This window comes from Epinephelus fuscoguttatus, linkage group LG12, assembly GCF_011397635.1.
Source record: "Epinephelus fuscoguttatus linkage group LG12, E.fuscoguttatus.final_Chr_v1".
NCBI lineage: Eukaryota > Metazoa > Chordata > Actinopteri > Perciformes > Serranidae > Epinephelus > Epinephelus fuscoguttatus.
The window spans coordinates 27,965,742-27,989,815 of record NC_064763.1 but is presented as its reverse complement, the minus strand read 5'-3'; the positions used below and the strand labels follow the sequence as shown (position 1 = coordinate 27,989,815).

General features: G+C 43.0%; 1 protein-coding gene across 2 annotated transcripts in view; it reads right to left on the bottom strand.

Annotated features, from left to right (window-relative positions):
• The window catches only part of mtus2a (microtubule associated tumor suppressor candidate 2a), a 46,922-nt gene extending 23,172 nt beyond the window's left edge, over positions 1 to 23,750 (bottom strand). For both annotated transcript variants that reach the window (XM_049592915.1, XM_049592916.1), the window contains exons 1-4: positions 23,656 to 23,750; positions 10,149 to 12,429; positions 7,943 to 8,201; positions 4,115 to 4,375 (exon numbers count right to left, since the gene is read on the bottom strand). In XM_049592915.1, the coding sequence (XP_049448872.1) occupies positions 4,115 to 4,375; positions 7,943 to 8,201; positions 10,149 to 12,173 (2,545 nt within the window). In that variant the 5' untranslated portion in view covers positions 12,174 to 12,429; positions 23,656 to 23,750. The remainder of the gene's footprint in view (positions 1 to 4,114; positions 4,376 to 7,942; positions 8,202 to 10,148; positions 12,430 to 23,655) is intronic.
• Between the last annotated feature and the right edge of the window lie 324 nt (positions 23,751 to 24,074).

The window sequence follows — 24,074 nt, the reverse complement described above, 5'->3', positions numbered from 1 at the left end:
ATACACAATATGAATATAATGGTTTTGCAGGGAACAGTCTAAAGATGTATTACAACTGAAACCAGGTCCAGAAAAGACAAGACAAAGCGCTATAAAAATTGTTAAAATTTACAAAGAAAACAGCTTTCAGATAAAATGTTAGACTATATGAAAGTAGAACAGACATTGCCTTCCAAATTAACATTGCTGAATGGTCAGAGTGGCAGCCATGTTTATGTGTACAATTGCAACTGCAAAGAGCTGTGACCATTATGGCAGTTAGCAGACTAACTTCCATATAAACTGACTTGCAGCAGGTCACAGACTCACTGAGGTGACGTTCTGCAGTAATGACCAAACAAGCAGTGTATGAAGCATGAAGGACCACTGGATTCATATTTTTTTAGGTAAGTAAGAGAATCACAGTCTTTGTTCATGTATGGCTATATTATCTATGTCTATAATGTCAGATGTCGGTGAGATTTCAGTTGCGTTTTGACTGTTGGCTCAGTAACACACCAGGACACACAGATGTCGATAATTATCAATGTGATTATAGACCCAGACTACACAATGAGCATCAACAAGAGACAGACAAAAGGAAAAAGCCGGCTTAGTGTGTACAGCAGCCCAAAACAGATTTCTCAAACTAGTGGGTGTGACACACCTTACAGCCAAACTGAAAAAAAACCATCACGGGGCGTCGTTCCTGTGGGCTCCAGCAACGCTAAACCCCTGAGCTTGCCTGAGAAGGACTAAATGCACAAACCTACTTTTAAATATCCTATGGAGAGAGTCTTTCACTTTGCCTGTATTATTTTATTCTGAAAATGTCGGCATGCAACCTCATTCTGTGGATATTAAATGAGGTGCAGACTTCCATCTGTGGCACCGGTGATGAGGAAATACAGCTGGTGCTGGACGGAGCAGTGAGTGACAACAACCCTGCCCACATTTAAGAGTACTGTTTGTAGTGGAAGCGCTAAGTGGACCTAGGGTCTTGGTACCATGTCTGAAGGCTTACTTTCGATTATTTAGACCAAAACACATCAGACAGCCTCCTGGTTAAAGCTCAACTAGTGCTCACACACTGGCAGAGACAGAGCGGGACCCACAGCCAGGCCCAGTTTAGTCTGGAAGGTTCAAATAGAGCGAGAGTTCAAATGCCTCACAGTTAAAGGTCACAAGCACCACACAGAGTCGGGTGGAAGTCAATGTTTCTGCTCTCTCCCCTCCTGCCTTCCTGCCTCTCTCTCTGTCACAGACACACACACGTGCACACACACGTGCACACACACACACACACACACACACACACACAGAAATGAACATCAAAGGCCCTTAATGTTTTGCTTCTCATGTCTATCATCCTTGATTCCATTTTGGTCTCACCATGCTCCAAGCAGCAGCAGTTCAACAGCAGGAAGAGGAACATTGTGCTGCAGGCACTACTTTTAAAACTTCTAGTCTTTTCGTTCTGCTGGCAGGTGTTCCTGTGTTTTGTGAGTGTGTGTGCATGTGTGCGTGTGTGTGTTTACAGGTGTAATATTTATAAAGTGGTCAAAATGCCTGGACCACAGGTGATAGATTACTGGAGTAAACCTGCACTTTAATATTGGGTTGCTTAACTAGACAATATGCTTACAAGCAAGAGTTTAGGCCACTGTTATATTGTGTAAATGTATCTTTAGGGTTCAGTGGATGTTACAGTAACATAGAGAGTCACATTGAGTGTGATATGTTGTTGAGTTTGAGGTTGTAAACTTTGGCCAGAATGGTACAGCAGAATCTCATTTCATTGATTCATGATATTGATATTAGCAAGGTAATTTATTTATAAAGGTACTGCGCAAATGAAGCTATTTTCTGGGGGAAAGGGAGAGTTAAATTCAATATTGTTGATTAAGTTGCATTTGTCTCCGACAACAAACCAAAGCAGAAATAGAAAAATCAAAATATATAGCTGCAGGGAGCAGTTGGTGGCATACAAGCTCCCAAGTGCCATAGAAACTGTGTTTTCCAGCTCATTACTGTGCTGCTATATACTGATCTTTTGACATTTACTGCACAGATTTACTGTAGATGCTGCAGGGAAGCATCACTTTGAGCAATTGATCACTTCAATAGTGCCACAACTTACATGAATTATTGAGATTTTGCTTGAGGTGGGGGTATAAAATCTACAAGGAGAGTTTAGAAAAAAAGGATGCTTCTCAGAATATTCAAGTTGGTGGATATTTGTGTCACCATGTGCAGTGGATTCAGGTCATTTATAAGAATACAGGGAGTATACAAGGCCAAACTGAACAGAATATCCCCCTCTGTGTCTGCTACATGTGAAAAGTGCAAATCAGGCGTGGGACCTTAGGTCACCTTTTCTGGTGCCCCAAACTCAGGAATTTCTGGGCGGACATTTTTTCAATTGTATAGTAACATATATAGTAAACAGTTAGTCCCTGAATGTCTCTCTGTGATACTGGGCTGCTCTAATTACTCTTTGATTCTTTCTCCTGCATTAAAGGAAGCTCTTATGTTTAGTATAGTCAAAGCAAAAAGGGTAATTTAATTTACATTGGGCAATTATAAAATTGCTGTTTTCTTAATCAATTGATTAATTGTTTGGTCACAAAATAGTTTTCACATGGCTTGTTTTGTCTGATCATCAGTCCAAAATCCCCAAATATTCAATTTAATATCACAGAAGAAAAAAAAATTCTCTTCCTTCCATAATGGTTTTACCCAATCATGGACAAACCATTAAAAAGAATCATAAAATCAGTGTCTAGTCCTGTATGAGACAGATATGACAAGCTTTTTTTAAAAAAAAAAAAAAAAAAATGAAAATCTTCACATTTATGCCACTTGAAAAAGAAAAACACTCAGGGGACTCCTTTTTTCCCCGTTCCACAGTAGCTAAAAAGGTGCCTCCCCAACGTTATCGCACAGTTTGTATTCATTTCCAACCAATGGGAGAGAGAAAAGAGGGATGAAAAAAGTATGAGTACAAAAGGGGGGGACGAGGGAAAGGAGTGATGATATAACAGGGGGCCTGACGTGCGTGAGAATGTAGGTGCTTACGTCAACTGTAACTGGGAGAGGAAGAGCAAGCATTCCCTATGTAGGTCACATTAAAAACACATGCAGCTACCACAAAAATTCAGCCAACTAACCGACCAGCCTGACAAGCAGCATTGAAATCACAATTGTGAGAACATCTTCAGCTTTCCACGACTGTAAAAAAAAATTTAAAACAATCCATACTGTACTGTTGTCGTTGCTAGTGATGACTGAATCTGCAGCACAGACCTAGTTAAGAACCTGTTAAATTACTGATGAGTCTGGGGAGTGACATCATGTGCTCTGTTATTTTAACATACATCTAAAAGTGATGACAAGCTAAGCTTTTGAATGGGGGAGATTTCATGACCCAGTGCATATGGATCAGTTCATTCTCACTGTTGTGGTAAATGGTGGAAATTCATATCACATTTTCTACTTTCATAAAGTCCCAGCCATCCTGCCTGCTGGTCTGTAATATCACACCAACTTCACGCCATGTCATCACCCTATATTCATGAATCTCAAGAATCATCCTGGAGCAAATTAATTAGTAACAATGTCAAAATGATTTTAGTTAACTAATATTAGTGCTCCTATTTGGGTCAGTCATATGCAACACATGCACAAACAAATTAATCACTGAACACAGTCAGTGCACCAAAACCAAGCTATTAACAATTGCACTGGAGTTGACTATAGCTGGAAACATCCCTTGTATTGTCTCCTCATATGTTCTAGAAAATGTGTATTGCAAAACTGCAGCTCTACAGTTGTTATTGACCTGGAGCTCGTGTATGAAAAACAGAGTGAATAATAAATCTTAAGCGGGGTGGAGCACAGGAAGAGAAAGCAAACTGTAACATAATGAACGTGGGAGGGGGCTGTTTATGCAAACTGTATTCATGAGGGGAATACATAGAAGAAGGCAATGAAGACAGTATGGTGATGTTAACAGTGTATTCATTATGTAGTGTTAAAGTAGGCGTTTGTGAAAGTACCACTGAGATACAGATACCAGCCCATTCTCACAAAATGGTAGCACTGGTGTTAACAGATCTGTAACGAGTGGACTCACGGTGAGCTGTCCTGCAGGGGTCACTCTGCGTGCTGTCAGCAGAGTGGGCCGAGGAGACTGAGGACACGCTGGAGCTCCTGACGAAGCCAAAGGCTGCCAGGCGGCCCGCGGGGAGACGGCTGGAGCTGAAGCCTGGGGGGCGCAGGCCTGACTGGCTTGTTTTGGGAAGCAAAGACCTGGAGGCCGCTGCCTGGGGCTGGGCTGCTGCTGATGCTGGAGCAGGTGGAGGAGGAGGAGCATGATGTGTGAAAACCTGGTCATCTGTTAGAAAGCACAGTGAAGAATCATGTTAATTTTTTTGTCATCAATTATTCAAAAACAGAAGGATGTTCTGGAGGCAGCATATTGTTTTAACCTACATCGGATGTCCTTATCTGAACTGATAATACAGCAGCAGCCAGAAAGCCAGTGGCTCTGCTAAGGGGTGACCAGTGGGGGCCACGGCCACTCACATAAATCACTGATGATTCCTTCACTCTTATGTTGGCATAGTTTTCAATAACCAACAGTGTAATAGAATTCCTGAAATTCAGTTATGGTTTTTGGCTTCAGTGTGCCACCCCAAGGTTTTTCAGTGGCCTCATGTGGACACCCAAAATTTCTTGGGGGGGCCACTGCAGACAGTATGCAAACAATGATAAACAAAGTGACCCCTCATTCCCTACATTTCAATATGTGGTAATAATTAGCTGCATTTACGCTCCGTTTGTTTGAGCAGCAGCATGTGGTGCTGAACGGACAGCACCACAAAAGCAGGAAGTGTGTGTGTGTCTGTGTGTTTGACTAACTACTGTAAACTCATTAACACTCACATATTAACAAAATGCAGGAGATTCAGAATAGCCGTGATGTTTATTTCCCCTGTGAATCATTCATCATCCTGTGTTGAATAAGCTCTCGGGGGGCACCAGAAAGTTTTCTGTGTTATGAGTCCAACAGCTACGGCAAGCAAATGTAATAACAATATACACAACAACCTGCTAACAGCTGCTTTTGGCTCCGGCCGTGCTTGCAGACCGGGCTGGCGGCCAGCAATTTCTCTAAGGCCAACAATGTTATGACGCTCGATATGACACCCGTAATTTAGGACCTAGCTGATGTATCTTTCCAATACGTACACTGTGTTTGCCTGTGTTTATAGATCATAACATGATCAGTAATGCCTCGTTAGTGTAGGTGCTGCAGTGACGGACTTTAAATCAGAAAAGAAAATGAAATGTTCGTGTAAAGGAGAGGAGAGAATGAAGAGGAGAGAAAACATCTTAACAGGAGAAGAGAAAGAAAAGACAGGGAATCGAAGAGAGACACAGAGGATAAAGAAGTAATCATAGCTCCATGGCAGCCATTGTCAGCGAGCAAAGGGGAGCAATCCTCCCTCTTGGTAATCTATGGTTTCCAACAGCAAGACAGACGAAATGTGCAGGCATGAACAACCGAGGCTGCACACATTTATACACAGTGGGCAGTGGGCAAATCCGCAGGCCTTGGATAGAAGCCCCATCCTGGGCAGAAGAGGAACATTATCCCCTGCTGGCTGCAGAGATAAGGTAGGCAACCCTCCTTTCCTCAACTATTTGGCACAGCTGTGTGCTCCAGTACATGCTACAGGGCAAACACAGCATCAGTGCAAGAAAGAAAAAACCCTGTGAGGAAGAATACAAGCTCAGTTGGTAGAGAAAAAGACAAAGTGGGACAGTAAGAGGCAGAAAAGTCTCCAGTGTAACTCCCCTCCAGCATCATCAGTGCAGCTGTTCACATGTCTCACCTCTTTCCTCCTTCCTCAATATCTGCCTGTGTGCCTGTTTATTACGTTAGAGCTCGCTTCCCTTGAGTGAGAAGGTCAGGATCATTAAAGATAAATGTCCTCATTTCCCTCCTGCCCCTCACCACTCCATTCATTCCCTCTGAGAGACGAGGGAGAGAACTGCAAACATCCTCAGCCTGGATATCACAGACCTAAGCCCCTGTTAAATGAAGATACACATTATTCATAACAAACTAAAAAGGAACAGGAGGGAGATGGAATTATTAATATGACTTTGACTGTCCTTCTCTGTTTCTGTATTTCACTATATTTTTTAGCCCCACAATAACTTTTTTTTGTCTCTTTCTTACATTTGTCAAATTGCACCTGCAAAACACACACTACCTGATAAAGCGGCTCTCAAGAGGTATAAAAATAGGGCTAAAATGTATTAAAGTGTGACATTGAAAATGCACCATGAATCATGGGTGTTTTCCTGGGCTTGCAATTTTCTCCCTTCAGCCATTCCAAAGCTTTGAATATAACCACTTTGCTTCCCCCTCAGGTGTGAAACACTACCTTCAGTTTCTCTGCAACACCTGAGATATGAAAACATCTTCATCCACTGGCTGTCACTAACAGAAAGAGCCTCCCAACTTGAGACAAATTATGTAAATCGGTCTTACAAAAGTCAGTGGGACAGGCGGCTGGGATAAGCACTATAATGGCCGACCGATTTTAATTACAGCTCTAGGTGAGTTGCGGCAACGTGCATGGATTTCCTCCGCAAAGCGTTAAATTGCGTGTTATTAAATGTGATACTTGAGTGCAACGCAATCTCTGCAGAGCTACTCGAGCAAAGCACGGAGCCTCGCTGCTGTGGAGATGGGAGGATCATAAGAGCCTCAATATGCAGAAGTTACAGTAGCTTCATCACAAATGTCCCATCCTGTAAGTGGATGATCCTCATTATCATTACAATGGAGAGTTTAAAAGCCGCACAGTAATTATGTGAGTATTTTGAATGCTATGTACAGTATAATTACTATAATATGTGCACGCAAGATACATTTACAAAAGCCTGGGAAGTTGTAATTCATAGTAGTGAGAAGAACAAAGGAAAAAACAAAACACTTACTGCAACACTGTTAAGGGCTATGGCTCAGATTTCTCCAGAAAATAAATTTAAAAAAACAACAAAAACAACAGAAATCACTTAATAACATAACCTGTAAACACAAGGGCAGACACATGCTACATGCACAGTGTATATATATTAACTGGTGTTTATCCATGCAGTGTGTATAGGACAGTGTACAGCAGGGATGAGAGATGATTCCAGCAGAAAGATACTGACGTTACTTAAATGTTAATTGCTTTGCACTTCAAAGCCTGGAGTTCCCAGAGGGCCAAGCAGCACTGAGACACCACACATATGTATTAATAGGGATTATGATAAGGAAGCCTGGCACATCATAACACTGTGCTGATCGATTCTGCATGTTCAGATTTGGATTATCTGTGAGTGTACAAATGCACGCGTATGTCCCTGTGTATTTTTGCTGTGTCCCGGGGTTATCGCACTCAGGGAGAGGGCAGATCAAATATGCATGGAAGTGATAAATGGCATAGCCTTCCAGCAGCGTGCAGGTGGATGAGCAAATTTCATACTTAGATATTCTAGGGACAGCCGAGCTGTAACGTAAATCTGACTTCAGTAGTCAGAGGTGGTATCTGAATCGTCTGAATTAGAAATTCGCTGTGTGTTGAGCGAAATGCGGGCAAGCTTTCATTTTTTTATTTTGTTTTGTAGATGGCAGCCTTCTGGTGCAGGAAAAAAGTCCCCTCAGAGTATTTCTTTCTTAAAGCCTTCCAATCAGATCAGCCAAAAGGAATCTCAGAGAATGCATTTTAATGAGCTGCCTTCATCTCGGGCCAGGTAGCTCTCTAGTGTGTCAGATTTTAGGTTGCTGAAATAAAATCTGACACATGCTGTTGCTCAAAAGAGGCCATCCCCGTCTGGTATTCTCTCTGTGAGGGAAATATAAACCTTCTCCAAAACATAATGTGAGGAAATCTCTTACCTGCGTTATCTTGGCTTTTCTGACTGGTCGCTGGGCTGACTGGTTGTACTGGCTGGCTGAAAACCAGAGTTGACCTCTGACCCTGAACGGGTACTCTGCCCTTGGCTGAGCCCGTAGCCGTCCTGGTGACAGCCCCCAGGCCGAGACGCAGACCTCTGCTGGAGCGCAGGAGGCTGCCGCTCCCCCCCGCCTGAGCAGCCGTTCGTGACTGCAACGCCTCCTCAGGTGTACTCCCTTTGAAACTGGCAGATCTTCCCACCTAGATTTTAGAAATAATGAAATTAGCTTTAAAATGCTATCATTGAAAATCTATGTACTCTGGGACACTGCACTGTCTATGCAGTAGAGAGATGCAAATACTTTTGAAATTGCTGCTATATATCAAGAGCAAACAGAGAAAAGGGGCTGTGGCACTCACTTTTGCTCAAGAGATAAAAAACCTACAACTACCAGAATGCACTGGACCAATAAATGCTGGGTAACACTAATGGGTAACGTAATGCAAGCTTGGCTGCTTTGACACAGGAAACAATATGGTGGGCAGCTGGTAAAATACACTCTTGAATTACAGTTAAATGTTAAGCTAAAATATGTTTCTGAAACATTTGAGGGGAGAAAGAGGCAACACGGTAATGGAATCTTGGTTCATATTTGTTCAGCACTGGTTAGTTTTACTGTTTGATCTCAGTTTTTGCAGGAAACAGTATGGCGCCCACTTCCTGTTCACAAATTCTTCTCATATTACAGCCAAACAGGGCACTGGAGTATGTTTCTGAAGACATTACAGGTGAGAAATAGGTAATACAATAACAGAATCTTGGGGGTTTTTTTAGACTGTTAATGTCTGTGGGTGGAAAATGCGTAAATACAATGTGTAGTTCGAGCTAGAGCCAGCCAAATGCGTCATTCAGTAGATTGATGATCCGTAGTTGGTGAGATCCATAGTTCATTTACACATTCTACCCACACTGTTGTGATAAAGAGCTGGTTGAAATGAGCAAAGTATCCCTTTACTTCAAGTATTTTAAGCACAGGGTCACAGTTAATGTGTATAATAACAAATTGTATCTCTGTTACTTTTCTGGTATGTGAATGTGGTTGCTATGACTGTAAAAACACATTTAAGGTCCCACAGATGTAAACAGTGCATGAGCACCCACTGAGATTTCCCGCTGGTGTTTGCACACATGCTAATGTGTTTACCGGCAAAGTCTGGCTGCCATGACATGTTAAATATTGTATATTTTGCCTGTGATATCACGAACACTAATGCATCCTGTAACCTAATTAACCCACAGCATAATTATATTTTCCATCTATAATTGCATTCTTACAGACTTAAGTCTTTGTTATCAAACATTCTGTATGAACAAAATGAAATGAAAATATCATGAAGCCAATCATGTCAGTAGATAATAAGTGATAACAAGAATTCCTCCATCCTGCAGTGTGTCCACAGATATGCTGTGAGTAAAAGTAATAACCAGTCTCATGAAATGCAGGAGAGCTGAGATCCATAAACATGAACTTTCTCACATCACCAGGATAATTCAAGAGTATGTCTTGTCTCTCAACAATCTGTGTGCTGGACAAAATGCTAGTGTACATGCAGTGACATAAACAGCATTGAGAATCCTCTTGTCCCTGTGGGCTTTGTTCTTCAGAATGCATTAACTATTTATTTCTGCGTGTTGGTGTTTGACGCTGTTTGAATATGAATGCCAAATGAAGCTATTTAATCAGAATCAATAAGCGATGATTTTTAAGCGATAATGAGAAGCCCTTGAGAGAGTGGGAATAAAATGCAGAAAGATCTGTGATCAATTATACATGGTGGTATACCGGGGGATTGAAATTATGGACATCAGCTAGTGAAACTGATGTGCCGAATCAACAAATTTAACAGAAGAGGTTTGTCTTTGTACTTATATAATACAGTATAATGTGTATCCTAAAGTAATTATCTCCTGCTAATTGATATGGGTACCATCATAATTAAATCCTGTCCTTTCTTCACTGCTTGTGTTAATGTGCTATGATAGTGGAATGTGCTGAGTCTCAGCATGATAGAAAAATCATTTGTTCAATGAGAATACGCACAATGCCAAATTACAATAGGAGTCAGAATGAAAGCTTCATTTTTCTAAGAAAGATTTATATTGAAAATCTTGAAATGAGATGCATACAGTGAAGACTGTACACTCACCTCTGACGGTGCCCTGTAGAAGTTGTCTGCTTTGCTGCCAAGTTTCGGGGGCGCCGTGTGGCTGTGTGTGTGTGCAGGGGGGACGGTGTGTGTGTGTCCAGGGGGCCTGATGCTCCTGCTTAGCATTCCTGATGGGAACATGTTTGCTTGCATCTCTTGGCGGTACTTGTCATAAAGCAGATTGGAGGCACTAAGCACTGGTGCTCCTCTGATTTCTGTGTCGGGCTTGGAGGGGTCTTTAGAGATGTCTTTGAAGGATGTGGGTGTTTGGCCGTGTGTGTATGCTGACAGCCTGGACGGCAGAGAGGATACCTGATAAGGTCCGTCAGCAGCCTGGGGTTTAAACTGAGGATTCTTACGGACGTAGGTGATGATTTTGGGCCGAACTCCTTTAGGTTTAAGTTTAGGTGATGGGGAGCTCTCTTTGGGGCTGGAGTTGTGGTTAGAGCTCTGCTGGTTGTTAAGAGGCGCTTTGGGGATTCCACTTGTGCTTATATTAGTTTTGACTGGTGCTCTCATGCAACTGTTGCCATAGCCCTGAGCTGATGTCGTTACAGCAGGGTTGCATCCTGACGGGACATGTCTAACCACTCCAGAGACATTCCTGGAAACGAGGTACATGGAGGGTTGCCTGCGTGGTGAACCCTGGGGAGTCCTGAGAGGGGATTGGGGAGGGGTAGATGACCTGGAATCAACCCCTGTCCTGTTTGGACTGGTGCAATTCCTTCTGTATGTGAGCTGAGTCTGGGGTCTCTTATCTAAAGTGGAAGGATTGGAAGGACTTGAATTGCGCCACGCAGTTGTAGCTGGCTGTTTTTCTACAGGTGGAGCCTCCCTCTGGCCTGCCTGCCTGGGCTGTGAGACTCCAGATGCGGTGTACAGGTTGGAGAAATCTGATGGTTCACGTAAAGCCGATTTTATAAACTTTCTGTTTGACCCATTGCCGTGTGACTCTGGAGAGGGGTTGGGGGAAGACGGTTGCCCTGTCTCAGCTTGTTGAGCACTGGGCTCTGCTGAGCTTCTCGCTCTTCCCACCTCTGTCTGACAGAGAGGTCTGACAAGCTGTTGCCGTCGTGGTGGCAGCACCCTCTCCTCAAATCCTGCCTTCCTCCTTTGACCCAGCCCCACGTCAGAGGACAATCCATTTCTATGATGACTTCCCCCCTCCTGTCTCTGATCCTGGCTGTAGTATTGAGGACAGCCATGTTTATCCTGAGGATGCGATGGTGGGGAGTTCTGGTTGGCATCTACAGGGGCTGCCCTTCGTCTGGTCTGGGCTGAGGTAGTGTTGTTTGTATTGGACAGAGAGACAAGAGACTGCACTTCTCCACTACTATCCAGAGCACTCGACAGGCTCCCGCTGAGGGTAACAGCTGACAGACTGGAGACGAACACATTCGTCTCAGACTTGGACTCCTTCAGACCTCCCTTCCGTCTCTCCCTATCTCCTGCTCTGCCTGACCTGGTGTCCCTTTTCTCTATTGAGCCTGTCACACATGTGTCCAGCTCTTCAGTGCTGTGACAGGCAATCCTTCTCTGCACCTCTCTGCCCCTCTGTTGTCTGCTCTCCACTTTGTTGTTGTCGTTGTCATTTCTCCTCACTCCTGTCGAAGCAGAGCTGGCAGTTGAGCTTGAGGATATGGACATGGGGCCCTCGTCTTTTCCATCCCTTATGCTTCCTCCATCATCATCCTCCTCCTCCTGATCCCTGTTTCCCAAGAATGTATGTATCTCCTGGCACTCCAAAAGGTCAAATTCTCCAAGCTCAGGCTCCAAACATTGCTGCTCAGAGCCCCAGATTACTAACTTGTCAGGGGATTCACTCTGCGAGACCAAAGGAGGAATGGAGCTTGTGCTGTAACCTGTCTCCTCAATCAATCCTCTCTCTTCTTGATCACCAATTGAAGTTAATTGGTTGGCATTATTGTCCCCAGATTGGGGGAACTGGATCTGGGTTTTGTTTCCAATCTTTTCTCCTCTGTCAACATTGACCCTCAGTCCTTGGAAACCAGTTGGGAGACTCATGTCTGACCAATTCTTTTGGCGCACTTAAAGACACCAGTGGGGTGCTGAGGCCATTTATGGAGTTACAAGTGTTTCTTCCCTTCCTGTCTCTCCTCTTCAGGGTCTGCACGATGATGGCCCTTCAGCTGATTATTCCAAGGACGAAATGTCATCTCATGGAACCTTTTTCACTTCAACCTGCCACTTATCTTGCATTTACTGTGAGCTAACAAAGCTGTCTTTGATGGCTCTTCGGGGAGATGGAGGTCCATTCAATCTGAAATAAAAGGAAAGGAAATTGTGAGGAAGGGCAACAAGTATGCCTGAAATGCAGCTACTTCTGTAGAACTCATTCCGTGATCCCCCCCCCCCAAGCCACTTAATGTATTTTATATTCAGTTTGGTCTGGGTAGCAGCAATTTCTGAGATCAGAGATGAGATAGTCATAAATAACAAACAATAACAGAATATGGTGTGTACAACTTTGCAAATTTTACACCCTGATTGCTTTTGCCTTTGGAGGGCGTCTATGTCACCTATAGGACGAACTGCCACTGCTCGCAAGTCTATATATAGTAATTTAATACAGTAGCCTAATTGTTGTAACCAGCAGGCGTAGTACAGCACCGATACTAGGAAGGCAATCATCAAATTATGATGGATGTTCACTACAAGGCAGGAAGAGGAGAGATGAGTGAAGAGAGAAGTGGAGGATAGCTGAGGCTACAGACTGTTTGTATGTAAGTGAAGGCGTCACCCTGGGGATGTCTGATGTAGACAGGCGAGGAGGAAGAAAGGGAAGGGTGCGAAGTGTTTTGTAATGAGCTTTTTTTTCCTCAGGAGACACAGAAAAATAGAAGACACAATGGGGATAGCGTGAAAACCGCTGCAATAACTGTGTGTTCGAGTGGTTTTATAGAATATAAGATGCAAGCAAACGGTGTGTCTTATATCGAGTGCATGCATGTTCCCTATGTGAAGAACATGAAAATTATGTGTGGGAGTAGAAACACCAACGCAGGAGGGATAAATCCATACTGTAGGTCTGATCACTACAGGAGGGGTTAACACTCTTCTCTCAACATGTCCTCTCTAACACGCCATATGGCTGATTTAGCCACTGCCACAATTTGATCGTACACAGCAACAGCAAGTTGTGCTTCATTTAAAAGGCAACATTCTGCCGGATGTGCAGAGATTTAAATGGTTGTGTCGCTCTGAGTAGACACCACTTCAGAGTAACCGACTGTATGTGGTGCCATTGAAACATGTACAGTCAAAAGATGAGCAGATGGCAAGGAGGGCAAAGAGCTTTTGTCATATCATGTCAGTGCACAGCTTAATTACAGCGGTAGGCTACAAACAAACCCCCCAAACAACCAATAAACAACCGCACATAACACACCGAAGAAAACTTTGACTCTGACAACATGAAATGACTCTGTTATGTTTTTGCTCTCAGAGGAAAAACTTCCGGGTGTCTCTTTACATTTCAGTCCCTCCATAATTATGCAATAGCTCTGTGAGGAGTTCTCCTTCTGCCTTGAACTAGATGGATTAAAACCGCAGAATATTAATGGACTCCATTTGCTCAGCTAGGAGAACATCTTTTGTTTACTTGTTTGTAACACACAGCCTGTGTCCTACATCATACACAGAACTCATATAAGTTAGACCGCAGTCATAGTCCATCAAAACTGTCAACTAAATGTACAGTCATCTGTCTGTGTAGGCAGTGAGTGTCGTATATTTAGACCAAGATGGTCATTATGTAGTCAAATATGTGTCTTCAAACCATCACACTGAATATTTGAGTTGTTTCCAAAGTTCAAATAAAACTCCCACCCTCTAATTATATGTGCAGCGGGGGAGTCTGCTCTCATTAGCAGGTGCCTTCTCCATGTGTCCTGTGGCAGCGATATCAGTGAACTGCTAAGAAGGCAGCTCTCACTGCCTGTGGCGCATGTGATGCATCAAGTGCAGAGCTACAGTTTGTCCAAATGCACCAGGAGGGGAAACATTCAAGGATATGATTTGTATTCCTGAAGGTCATCTTAGAAGTAATTTGGAGATGTTTTCCTGAAGAGCCTGTTAAAAGAGGCTGATGGGAACTCGGTGAGCTGAGTAAGGGTAGAAGAAGGTCGTCTTACTCTGAAATGTTCATAAGCAAATATCCAAACTTTTAATACCGTATTACATTTTATGTAAGGATCAGATGATGATCTCAGACATTAGTCAAAATAAGCATTTGTTTATTGTGTTACTTGTAATATTCTGCTTTAGATCCAAGATTAAGCCATAACTGAATTTTCAGGAATTCTATTATGCTGTTTAAGTATAAAAGCTAGTTTAAATCTATGCCAATATGACAGTGAAGGAATCACATATCGATATACTTGGTTTCTTAATTAACAGTTAATATTACTTATTATGTGATGTGCATAGACAAACACCAGCGCCGTTAATATTTTGAGTTCCACAACAATATTGTTTTAATGTGTTATGTATCTATATATGCTAGACGATTAAGTGTTCTTCAAATTGTTGTCCTTTTCCTCATAAAGACAAATATAAATCTTTAATTTAAAGGAGTACATTGACTTTAACAAACAAAATATTAACTGGGAACAAGCCCTCTCAAGTTTAGGGGAGACTCGTGAGTACCCATAGAAACCATTCTCATTCAGATATCTGTCATTCAGCCCCCTTTCCAACAATGGCTGCTTACAAGGTAGGTACAAACAGAGGGCTTCAGTTGTGTAGTTTCATGAGATACCACTACCTTAACGCTAACTTCAAAAATGAGCGCACCACAGCCTCATAAACACATTAATGGCAGAATACAATTGCATCAGGGTGGCCATGGCCCCCCCAGCCCACAACTGGGGCGCCATTGCAGAGATTGCAGAGAGGCAGAGGAGAAATTCACTGTGGTAGACAAATAGACAAACATGTATTATAATCCACACACTGTCTTCTGTGCTCTCTGTGAACACTGCTAATATTTACCCTTAGCTGGTGCACACAATCAAATAATTAACTAATTATAAAACACACAATGCAGAGAGGTTGATATTAGGAGAGGGGATGGGAGAGAGACAGAGAGTGATGTTAGAGAGAGAGGGAATTCTCTGAGAGGACATGGTGGCAGATCAATTACGGCACTGATGTAGTACTGGAGGTTGTGCTGATGACAGCAGTCTTGGGAGGCTGAGCGCTATGAGCTCGGTCACAGTGGCTGAACCACAGCAAAGCTGCACATCACCTTACAGCAGAGGCAGACAAAACCAATCTGGCAAAACCCAAAACATAACCAGACAGAGAACAAAAAAACCCGTGTGACGATGTGAACGAAATGACCTGTTGTGATGATAAAAGGCAAAAAAACATTAGGTGGATGCTTCAGGAGAGATTTGTTTGAAAAAAAAAAAACTTGACAGGCTCTCCCTGCTGCCGCGCTCCCTTATGTTGGTGACATACTTACTTAGATGCAAAAAGTAAAAAGGATCACATGGGAGTGAGTGTATAAAGGAGGACTGCTGTTGGTGAGGAGCTGATGTTTCCTTTGACTTGAATGTGAATCACGCAATTACAAGTGTAACAAATATGAACATCTTTGATCAAGCTCCTTTCTGAGCAGAGGAAACACTGCAAAACAAGAGAGTAAGTACTCAGGGCCCATATTTAACTGTATGAGTTGTGTACGCACTGTTGCCACTGGCGCTACAAGCAAATATGGTAGCTAATTTATATATTTATCAGCTTTTCTACAATGAAAAAATAAGATACATTAACCTGATGATGATGATGATGATGATATGGTAACTTCTTTCAAAATTAAACAGATTTGACTCTGTTATGATCCACAGCATACCAAGGAGGACGAGCCTGATTATTCCTGCATATATACATGCTGAGTTGATCTGGGCTGGAATATGCAATGAAGGCTTGGTTCACCTTTGTTTCACCGAGTTGGAGTAACTACTCGGTCTGAACTCCTCTGGGAAAACAGCAGGGAGAAAAAAAAATCAACAGTCCTACTTCTGTTGTCATGGCAATGTCATATCCCTGGGAATTGGAGAGTATACGTCCTGACCTCTGCGTCTTCCATCAGGGGAAAAGGTCAGCGTTAGAAAGAGACAGGCTGTCCTGAAGGTCAGCTTTATGCTTCTACACTCACAGCTCATGCATACATTCTACTGTGCAACGCTTCCACGTGTGAACTCACACCTGTGCACAGTCGTGCATAAAGACATATGGACCCACGGGAGCACATGGTGCACACAAACTACACACCAGTGGAATAGCTGAGTGAAAGCCAGGGATTTTTTTCCCCCCCGCCAGGTACATATTACTCATCTAGGAGCAATCATATCCCTGCAAGTGGGTAGATAGACGGATTGCTGAAGTGATGAGAGCACAGGGCAGGATAAGACCATATCTCAGCAGTGATCAAAGTCCGTGAAGGACAGGAATTTGTGGTTTTCACCAGGCTCCTAACCTATCAAGTGCCGCATTTAACCAGAGAAAGCCTTTCTCAGTAGGGAACCAACGAGCTGAGAACGCAACATGATGGACTCACTGGAAATGGAGGGCAAAAAAATAAAATCAAGAGTGGAGTCGAAATGGGAGAAAAAAAAAAGAAAGGCTGTCCTCATCCTCTTTTCTTTTTTCCTTCTCTGAATGTAAGCAGGTCTGTGTGGGTGAAAAACTGAGACACAGACATGAAGTGGGAGAGATGAGACATGCAGATGGATACATAAAGGAAGAGAGTTGATGCAGGAGAGCCGCTGCTTTCTAATTAGGCTGAGGGAAGGGAATACATCATTCGAACCTCTATAGTGCAAGCTAGAGCTCTGTTTCTGAAGTGACTTACTGATACAAGCCCAAGAGAGCACAGTGAGGTAATTATTGAATTCTTTTAGCATATACAATGCTAATGAGTGCTAAATTACTCCCATTGATTGAACATACATTTCCATTTTAGGTAGTAAATCTCATGATAGCAGTAAGAATCTAAGAGGTATAAGTGGACTTTCCTGTCCTTGTTTCTCAGAGACTGTATGAAAGTTATTGGAAGGGGAGTCGGATGGGGCAGAGGATTTGTATTTTTATCTTTTTTATATTGCTGAAGGGATGGAAGTCTGATTTTATAAGGAGAACATGGGAGGTTCTCAATGTTTTCCTCATGCTGGATTCTTTCTTTCTTTTGAGTGTTTATTTTGAACTGGAGTCACAAATCATTTAATTGATCTGAGGGACAATCAGACATCTGATCGCATGGGCTATATATCATCTGATGTAATGCATATATATCTTTATTAAGTGGAACTGGGGAATGGGACAACTAAAAAGAAAAGAATAAAAAAGAAAATATTTATAATGCTGGAGAGGTTCTTGCTTCAACCCCTGTCCCCATCCTGATAATTGTCATACAGTCCCTTAGGTTTTCATACCGGAGAATCAAAATATAAGCCAGGATTTCACTTGTCAAAATGTGGGGATTGTGAATCTTATTTTCATTCAGTGAATCAAAAGTAATTTTCTTTTTTCAGAGGAAAAAATTATAAAACTTGCTGCAGAATCTCATATGTTTTTTCGCTCAATGACTCTGCAAAGTCAAGCCAGGTTGGAAGTATAACACTTGACTCGTTTTCATGTCACTGAGTTGGTTTGCATTTTCCAAAACATGTGTACATGTGTCAGAACATAAAGGCTGTATGTACATATGAGCGCAGACATTCACCTGCACAGACAGACCTATCAACACATGCACACACACACACACACACCCCCACAGCATCTTTGTTGTCGGTCCAGCAGCACATGTGGCTGTTACAGGAGCCATTTGTCTTTGGCACTTTGCTTTATTCCTCTCCTCCCCCACTGGAGAGCAGACAGGTTTTATAGCTCCCTGGTCCCAGGGGAACCCCAGCGATGCACACACACACACAAGCACACACAGTCCCCCTGTGCCATCTCCCTTTCATCCATATAGGCACACATACATCTGTAGACATGTGAATTCCAGCACACTGTATTAGAGGCAAAAGAAATGGAAAGAGCGGCGACGTGAGCGTAACCATAATTCATGACTCCTGAGTGTTAGCACATGACATAATTAGATTTAGTGCAGGATTTACATTAGATTGCACTGTAGCAGTTGTCCTTAAAGATGAAACTCTAAATCCTCTAATACAGTACACGCTGTGTCTTTGCAAGCATGTAATTAATCTCTAATGACATTATCCTTGCATGTCCTTGTACGCTTTCCTGGATTGTGTTAGAAATGTGCGTATGGGAAAGTGTGTGCAAGTGTGTGAGTGTGAACTTGTGAACATCGACGCTCTACAGAGATGTAGATACATTCAAGGCTTTTGCCTGAAAAACCTGACAAATGCTGCACATGTGAAAAAACAACCACCACCTTGACCATTTTGGTGTGAAAAAAGTAGTATTCCTTTCTCCTTGTACTTCGTATTCTATTCACATATAATCATCCAGTAGGATAAAGCTTAGTGAGGAAGTCTATTCAGAAATAAGCTAAGCTTTAGTCATCCGTTCCTTCTCCTCCCATCTCTGTCAGCGACACAACACAGACAGAAATAGCACTGAAATAAGCTAAACGCTCCGTTTTCACAGAAGACACAATAGACACCCTGTAGACAGAATTTCACAAGTGGTGATTCACTGAACTGCGTCTGAGTGTTTGTATGTGTGAACCAAGCAATAGCTCACTAGCAAAGGGATTACCATCACAGAGAACAGTGAAGCAGAGCCGGGAAATATCCAGAAATAGTATCCTCCAGTTGCTCTGCACTTTTTCTATAGATGTGCATCAAAAAACAGCAACAGTGCCGCTCCGAATCAACAATCTTTGCTTCCCTGACTGCAGCACAATATAGCTCCCAATTGTATTCAGTTAAGCTTTGCCTCCCCAGTTATTCCCATCCTGTTTATTGCTTTATGAGAAAATATTTGAATCCCTGTCTCTATCTCTTCCTCCTCTGCCTTCCCTCCCTCCATCTCCTCTTCCACCTTAATAACACAGAGTTAATGAGGGCAGGGCAAAGTGATCAATCCAATTTTCATCCTCATAGAAGGCACAGCAGCAGACTACATCTGCCCAAATAATCCCTCCTCTTGCCACCTCTGTCTGTCTCTCCCACTGCACTCCCACATACACACAGAAACGGACGCCTTTTTGTACCCCGGAGGGAGTCATTCTATATCGCAAGGGGGAACTGTAACAGGATTTCTGCAGCATCTCTAGGGTCAGAGTGGGTGGTCATACCTAACTGAATAAGGAGAATGAGAAAATCAGATCATCTGCAATAAAAGCTGATTTATTTCCGTATTGGGCGCAGGCATGCTGTGTTTGCTACCCGCTATGAAATCGTCGGAAAATCACAAAATACCAGTAATAGGATTTATTAGCCGAGGCGAAATAAAAAATGGAGGCACGTGTTCACACATCCATCCATCAACGCATGTTCACACACAAGCTTTGTCTCTTTGTTATTCACACAGTTGACAAGATGACAAACACATGATCGCATTCCAAACCTCAACTAAAAGCGTTACTTCCCGAAATCAACGTGAGCTTAATGCATGCACTTGCACATGTGTACTTGCAAAGGTACACATACAGTACCATGAGTACCACCTACACACACACACACACACACACACACACACAGGCAGTGACTATCACTGCAGCAGGAGCAGAGACAAAGAGACAGATTCTCACTGGGAGAAAATGTGGCTTGCAAACACAAACTTGAAATGAAAAATCTCCTTAATTATATTTTTTTTCAGTGTTGCTTTTGGCAAGTACTGGGAATGAATCTCCGCTCAATCAGACATGGTCCTGCTTTGCCTGTCTGCTTGTGCTGTGCTACGCAGCCTGTAAAGATGGATTGTAGATGAGATGGATAAACGGAAGACAAATGTGCAGGAAATGAAAAGAGAAACGACAACGGGAATAAGATGAGTTGGGCGCAAAAAAAACAAACAAAGAGGAACTGGTAGGGAGATTAGTGTGATTAGAGATACACTGACTGCTTCAGTCTGGAGGAGTGAATTAGGAGAAGGAGGAACACATGAGACTTGTGTTTATTGGTTCATTGAGCCCTGCAGTTAAGACTCAGATCCAGACAGGGGTGGCATGTAGGAGAGAGGAGAAAGAGGGTGTCTGACCACGCTGGTTGCTGGTTGCACCGCATTGTTATTAGCAGAGCCCCTCCACCCACTACCCTCACTCCTGTCGCAGAGAAAAATGTTAACTCTTGCATGGCTGGCGGGTGAAACTGTATGAAGGGACAAAGAGGAGAGGGAAGGAGTTCACTTCAAATGCAAAGCAGTCGCAGACAAAGAATTCAGTGATAGCAGAATTCTCTGTGGGACCGTAAGTAAGTTGGCAAATGCACGCACACACATACACAGACGCACACAGTCAGACATAAAGCTGGCAAGGTGAGGCAGCCCAGACAAAGAAAAGCTGAGTGCAACTTAGACAGGCTGAGTCACTTTGGGTTATTTTAGGGGAAAAATGATAATAGAAACAAATGATGCTGCAGAGAGTGAGGAGAGGGGGTGGAGAGGATGTGGGGGATTCTAGTTTGTATTGCAATGTGTGTGAGTGTGTGTATGCATGTGTAATGTGCAAGTGGCAAACCCCAGGGGTGTGGGGGAGGGAAAACTGGCAAAGGATCAGTGAGAGGTGAGCAAAGAATAGAGCGCGCTGAGGTTTTTTTTAGGGGTGGTAATGATGTGCAACCAAAAAAAAAAGTGTGTGTGTGACAAAAAGACTGTTTTCATGCATTGGACAAAGGAAGGTGAAAGAGTGCAGGCTGGGGCAAAGACTTCCTAAGGTATGACGCTCAGTTTAAGGATTCACATATGCTGCTGTTCTGGCAGAAAGGTTTATTTTTGGGAGCAAAGCTCAAAAAGAAAATCAATGTACAGTCTGGAGAAGTATCATAAAAAATTAATGATTGTGTGGCTTTACAGTCAAGTTAAGTATAGCACTTAAGAGTTCTGTCCTCATAAACACACTGCTGCACAAACTTGGTTTGGGTTCATTCGCAGAGTGGCATTCATTTGCTTAATAAGAGCTGTAGCCTGCTGACTAATATAATTTAAATGCGCGAGAAAATCTGCGGCACTTCCCTTAAAGTGGCTGCAGATGCACACACATACACACAAGTGCAAAAAAGATCTTTCATGTTGACTCCCTACAGGACAGGGAAGTGTGTGTGTGTGTGTGTGTGTGTGTGTGTGTGTGTGTGCGTGTGTGTCATCAGCGGGGGCGTGCCTCTCCGTTCACCCTCTGATGTCCTGCCCGTGACTGCAGGGGAGGAGCCACAACAAGCTCATTGCCACCTTCCAGACAAAGACAGCATGAATTTGAGAATGTGTGTTTGCATGTGTTGACACTTCATTCACACTGACTTCACTCACACACACACACACGCACACACCAACATATGCACCATCCTCATACGAAGCAAAGACAAACCTCCAAATTGCTTAATTATGAGTCACAACACCAGTTAGCGAAATCAGTGCAGCCTCCTCCTCCTTCTCTCGTCTCACACACATTTAATTACTTTTACAGAACACTTTTGTCCAAATAAAAGACAGAAAGAAGCAATACATGTTTATAAATACACAACATGATATTGAAAGGCACACTGACACACTTCCCCTCCTCTCCCTCCTTCACTCCACTTATCATCTCTATTTTCTCCCTCCCTCCCTCCTCCTTCTTCTCCTCTGTTCTGTCCTATAAAATGACCTTGAAGGTCGCACCGGTACGCTACACTCATGGGCTTTGTGACAAACTGTCTTACCTGCAGAAACACACACACATACATACGCGCCTGAGCCCAAGCACCACAACAAAACACATACAATCACACACACACTGCTGCGAGTGGTTTTCCTGGCAGAGATCTGCAGAATTGATCGCTGTTCAGACATTGCAGAGGTCAGATGTAATGAATCAATCACACATGCATCAGCATCTAGAACAGCAGCTACAGCCAAGGCCAGGGGCTCCACTGCCCTACTTTGATGCAGTGTCAACCTCCACATTAACATGACTTGGAGGGGATTGGGAAGATTGAGCCAGATGGACTGGACGATCCATAGACATGAGAAGTCTGTGATATTGGGATCGATAATGGCAGCAGCCGATTCAGATACACGCAAAAACCACACTTCTCACACGTATATTTTATGCACAGGGTAGAATCCATCGACCACGTGTCTGAGCGGTGCGGCCAAATGCTAAATGGTGTAAACCCTCACACAGCTGCAAAGTTGAAACAACAACCTGAGTTGAATAAAAGAAGGAAAGCTCCCCCCTGCATCGTCTCAAGGACAACCTGATCATCAGACACCAATCAATCAGGACAAGAGACAGCTGAGTGTGAAAGACAAGCCCTCAGTCTGCTCACCTTTATTTGATCCATCCCTTCCTGTCTTACCTCCCCTCCCTCCCCTCTAAGTAGCCTAAAGGTGAGGCTGAGGACATGGGAATTGTCTCAAAAGTAACTAAAACACTGTGCATTTGACTCCTCCTCGGGCTTTGCAAAGAAGTGAGAGGAAACTAAAGACAGTGTGAGGTATTTATGTGTGGTAAATGAAGCTGAGGAGAAGAAAATGAAACCATTGTCTGTGTTAAATCGAGCAAAAGATTTCTATCATGGTTCAGTCAGTCTCTGAATAAGGCATAACTTTATTACAACTTCCAACTTCACATTCTGCTTCTTCAAAACCACTTCCATTAAATGGCTAGAGTCTGAGTCAGCATAACAGCACTATAACACAACTACACAACAGCTTTTCCAGCATTTGAGAATGGGGATTATTTCCTTTTCTGTTTCTTTTTCTTGATGCCAGAAATTATTACTACACAAAATCTGCCCCAAAACTAAAATAAAAACTAATAAATGATAATTGTTAAAAAAAAATAAAAAATAAAAATAATAATAATAATAAACACACATTTCTTTAAACTGTCTTCCTTGTCACCTCTCAGTTCAGTGGATCATAGCAGGAGTCAGGTCTAAAGCCTAGATAATCTATGTCTGATCATTAGCATTACCCACAGAGACCTGACCTGCTCCATCCATCACACCAACCTGCTCTTCCCTGTCTGACCTCGCTCTCTCCAACCACGCTATAGCTCCTCTCCTTTAGCCTACTGCTCCACTTACAGTAAGACCTGCAGGTCAACTACTAATATCACAGTCTCGTTTTGTGTTTTGCAGACACACATTTTCTCTCACAAGCTGCACGGCGAAAACAAAACGCTCAGATCAATATTTAGCTGAGAATGCTGCGCGAACCGAGTCAGCACCAAGACCCGAACCCTAGAAGCAAAAATACATGCGACACTTCTTCAAGAAAACGGTGCTGGACTCCTAATGATCGCTGCAACAACAAAAGATAGAAAGATAAATCCCTGCAGGGTGTTTTCAGTTGTGCTACTTACCTTCAGGTTTCTCTGGTGTTGATTTATTTAAGAATGTCGGTCAAATATAGTTGAGTTGCAAAACGAAACACCAGCGTGTCTCTCCACTCTCTCTCTCTCTCTCTCTCTCTCTGAATCGCAGTGCAAGGAGGGAGAGATGCTGCGGACAGGAGGAGGAGGAGGAGGTGGAGCGGTGCTGATGCTGCAGCCGACACCTGGCAGAGCATCCTCATGATCAGGCGCCCGGGCTTCTCCCTCTTTCAACACATTGGCGCCCTCTGCTGGATTATGTGGGAAGTGTAATGAAAAGTCCTGTCTATAAAATACATATATTTCATAGAACACTGGTTATCAGAGATATTGGGTGTAAAATTTAATTTTAATCCCTCAATATGTATATTACAGGACATGTTACATGACACTGTAAGGTATCCACAGAG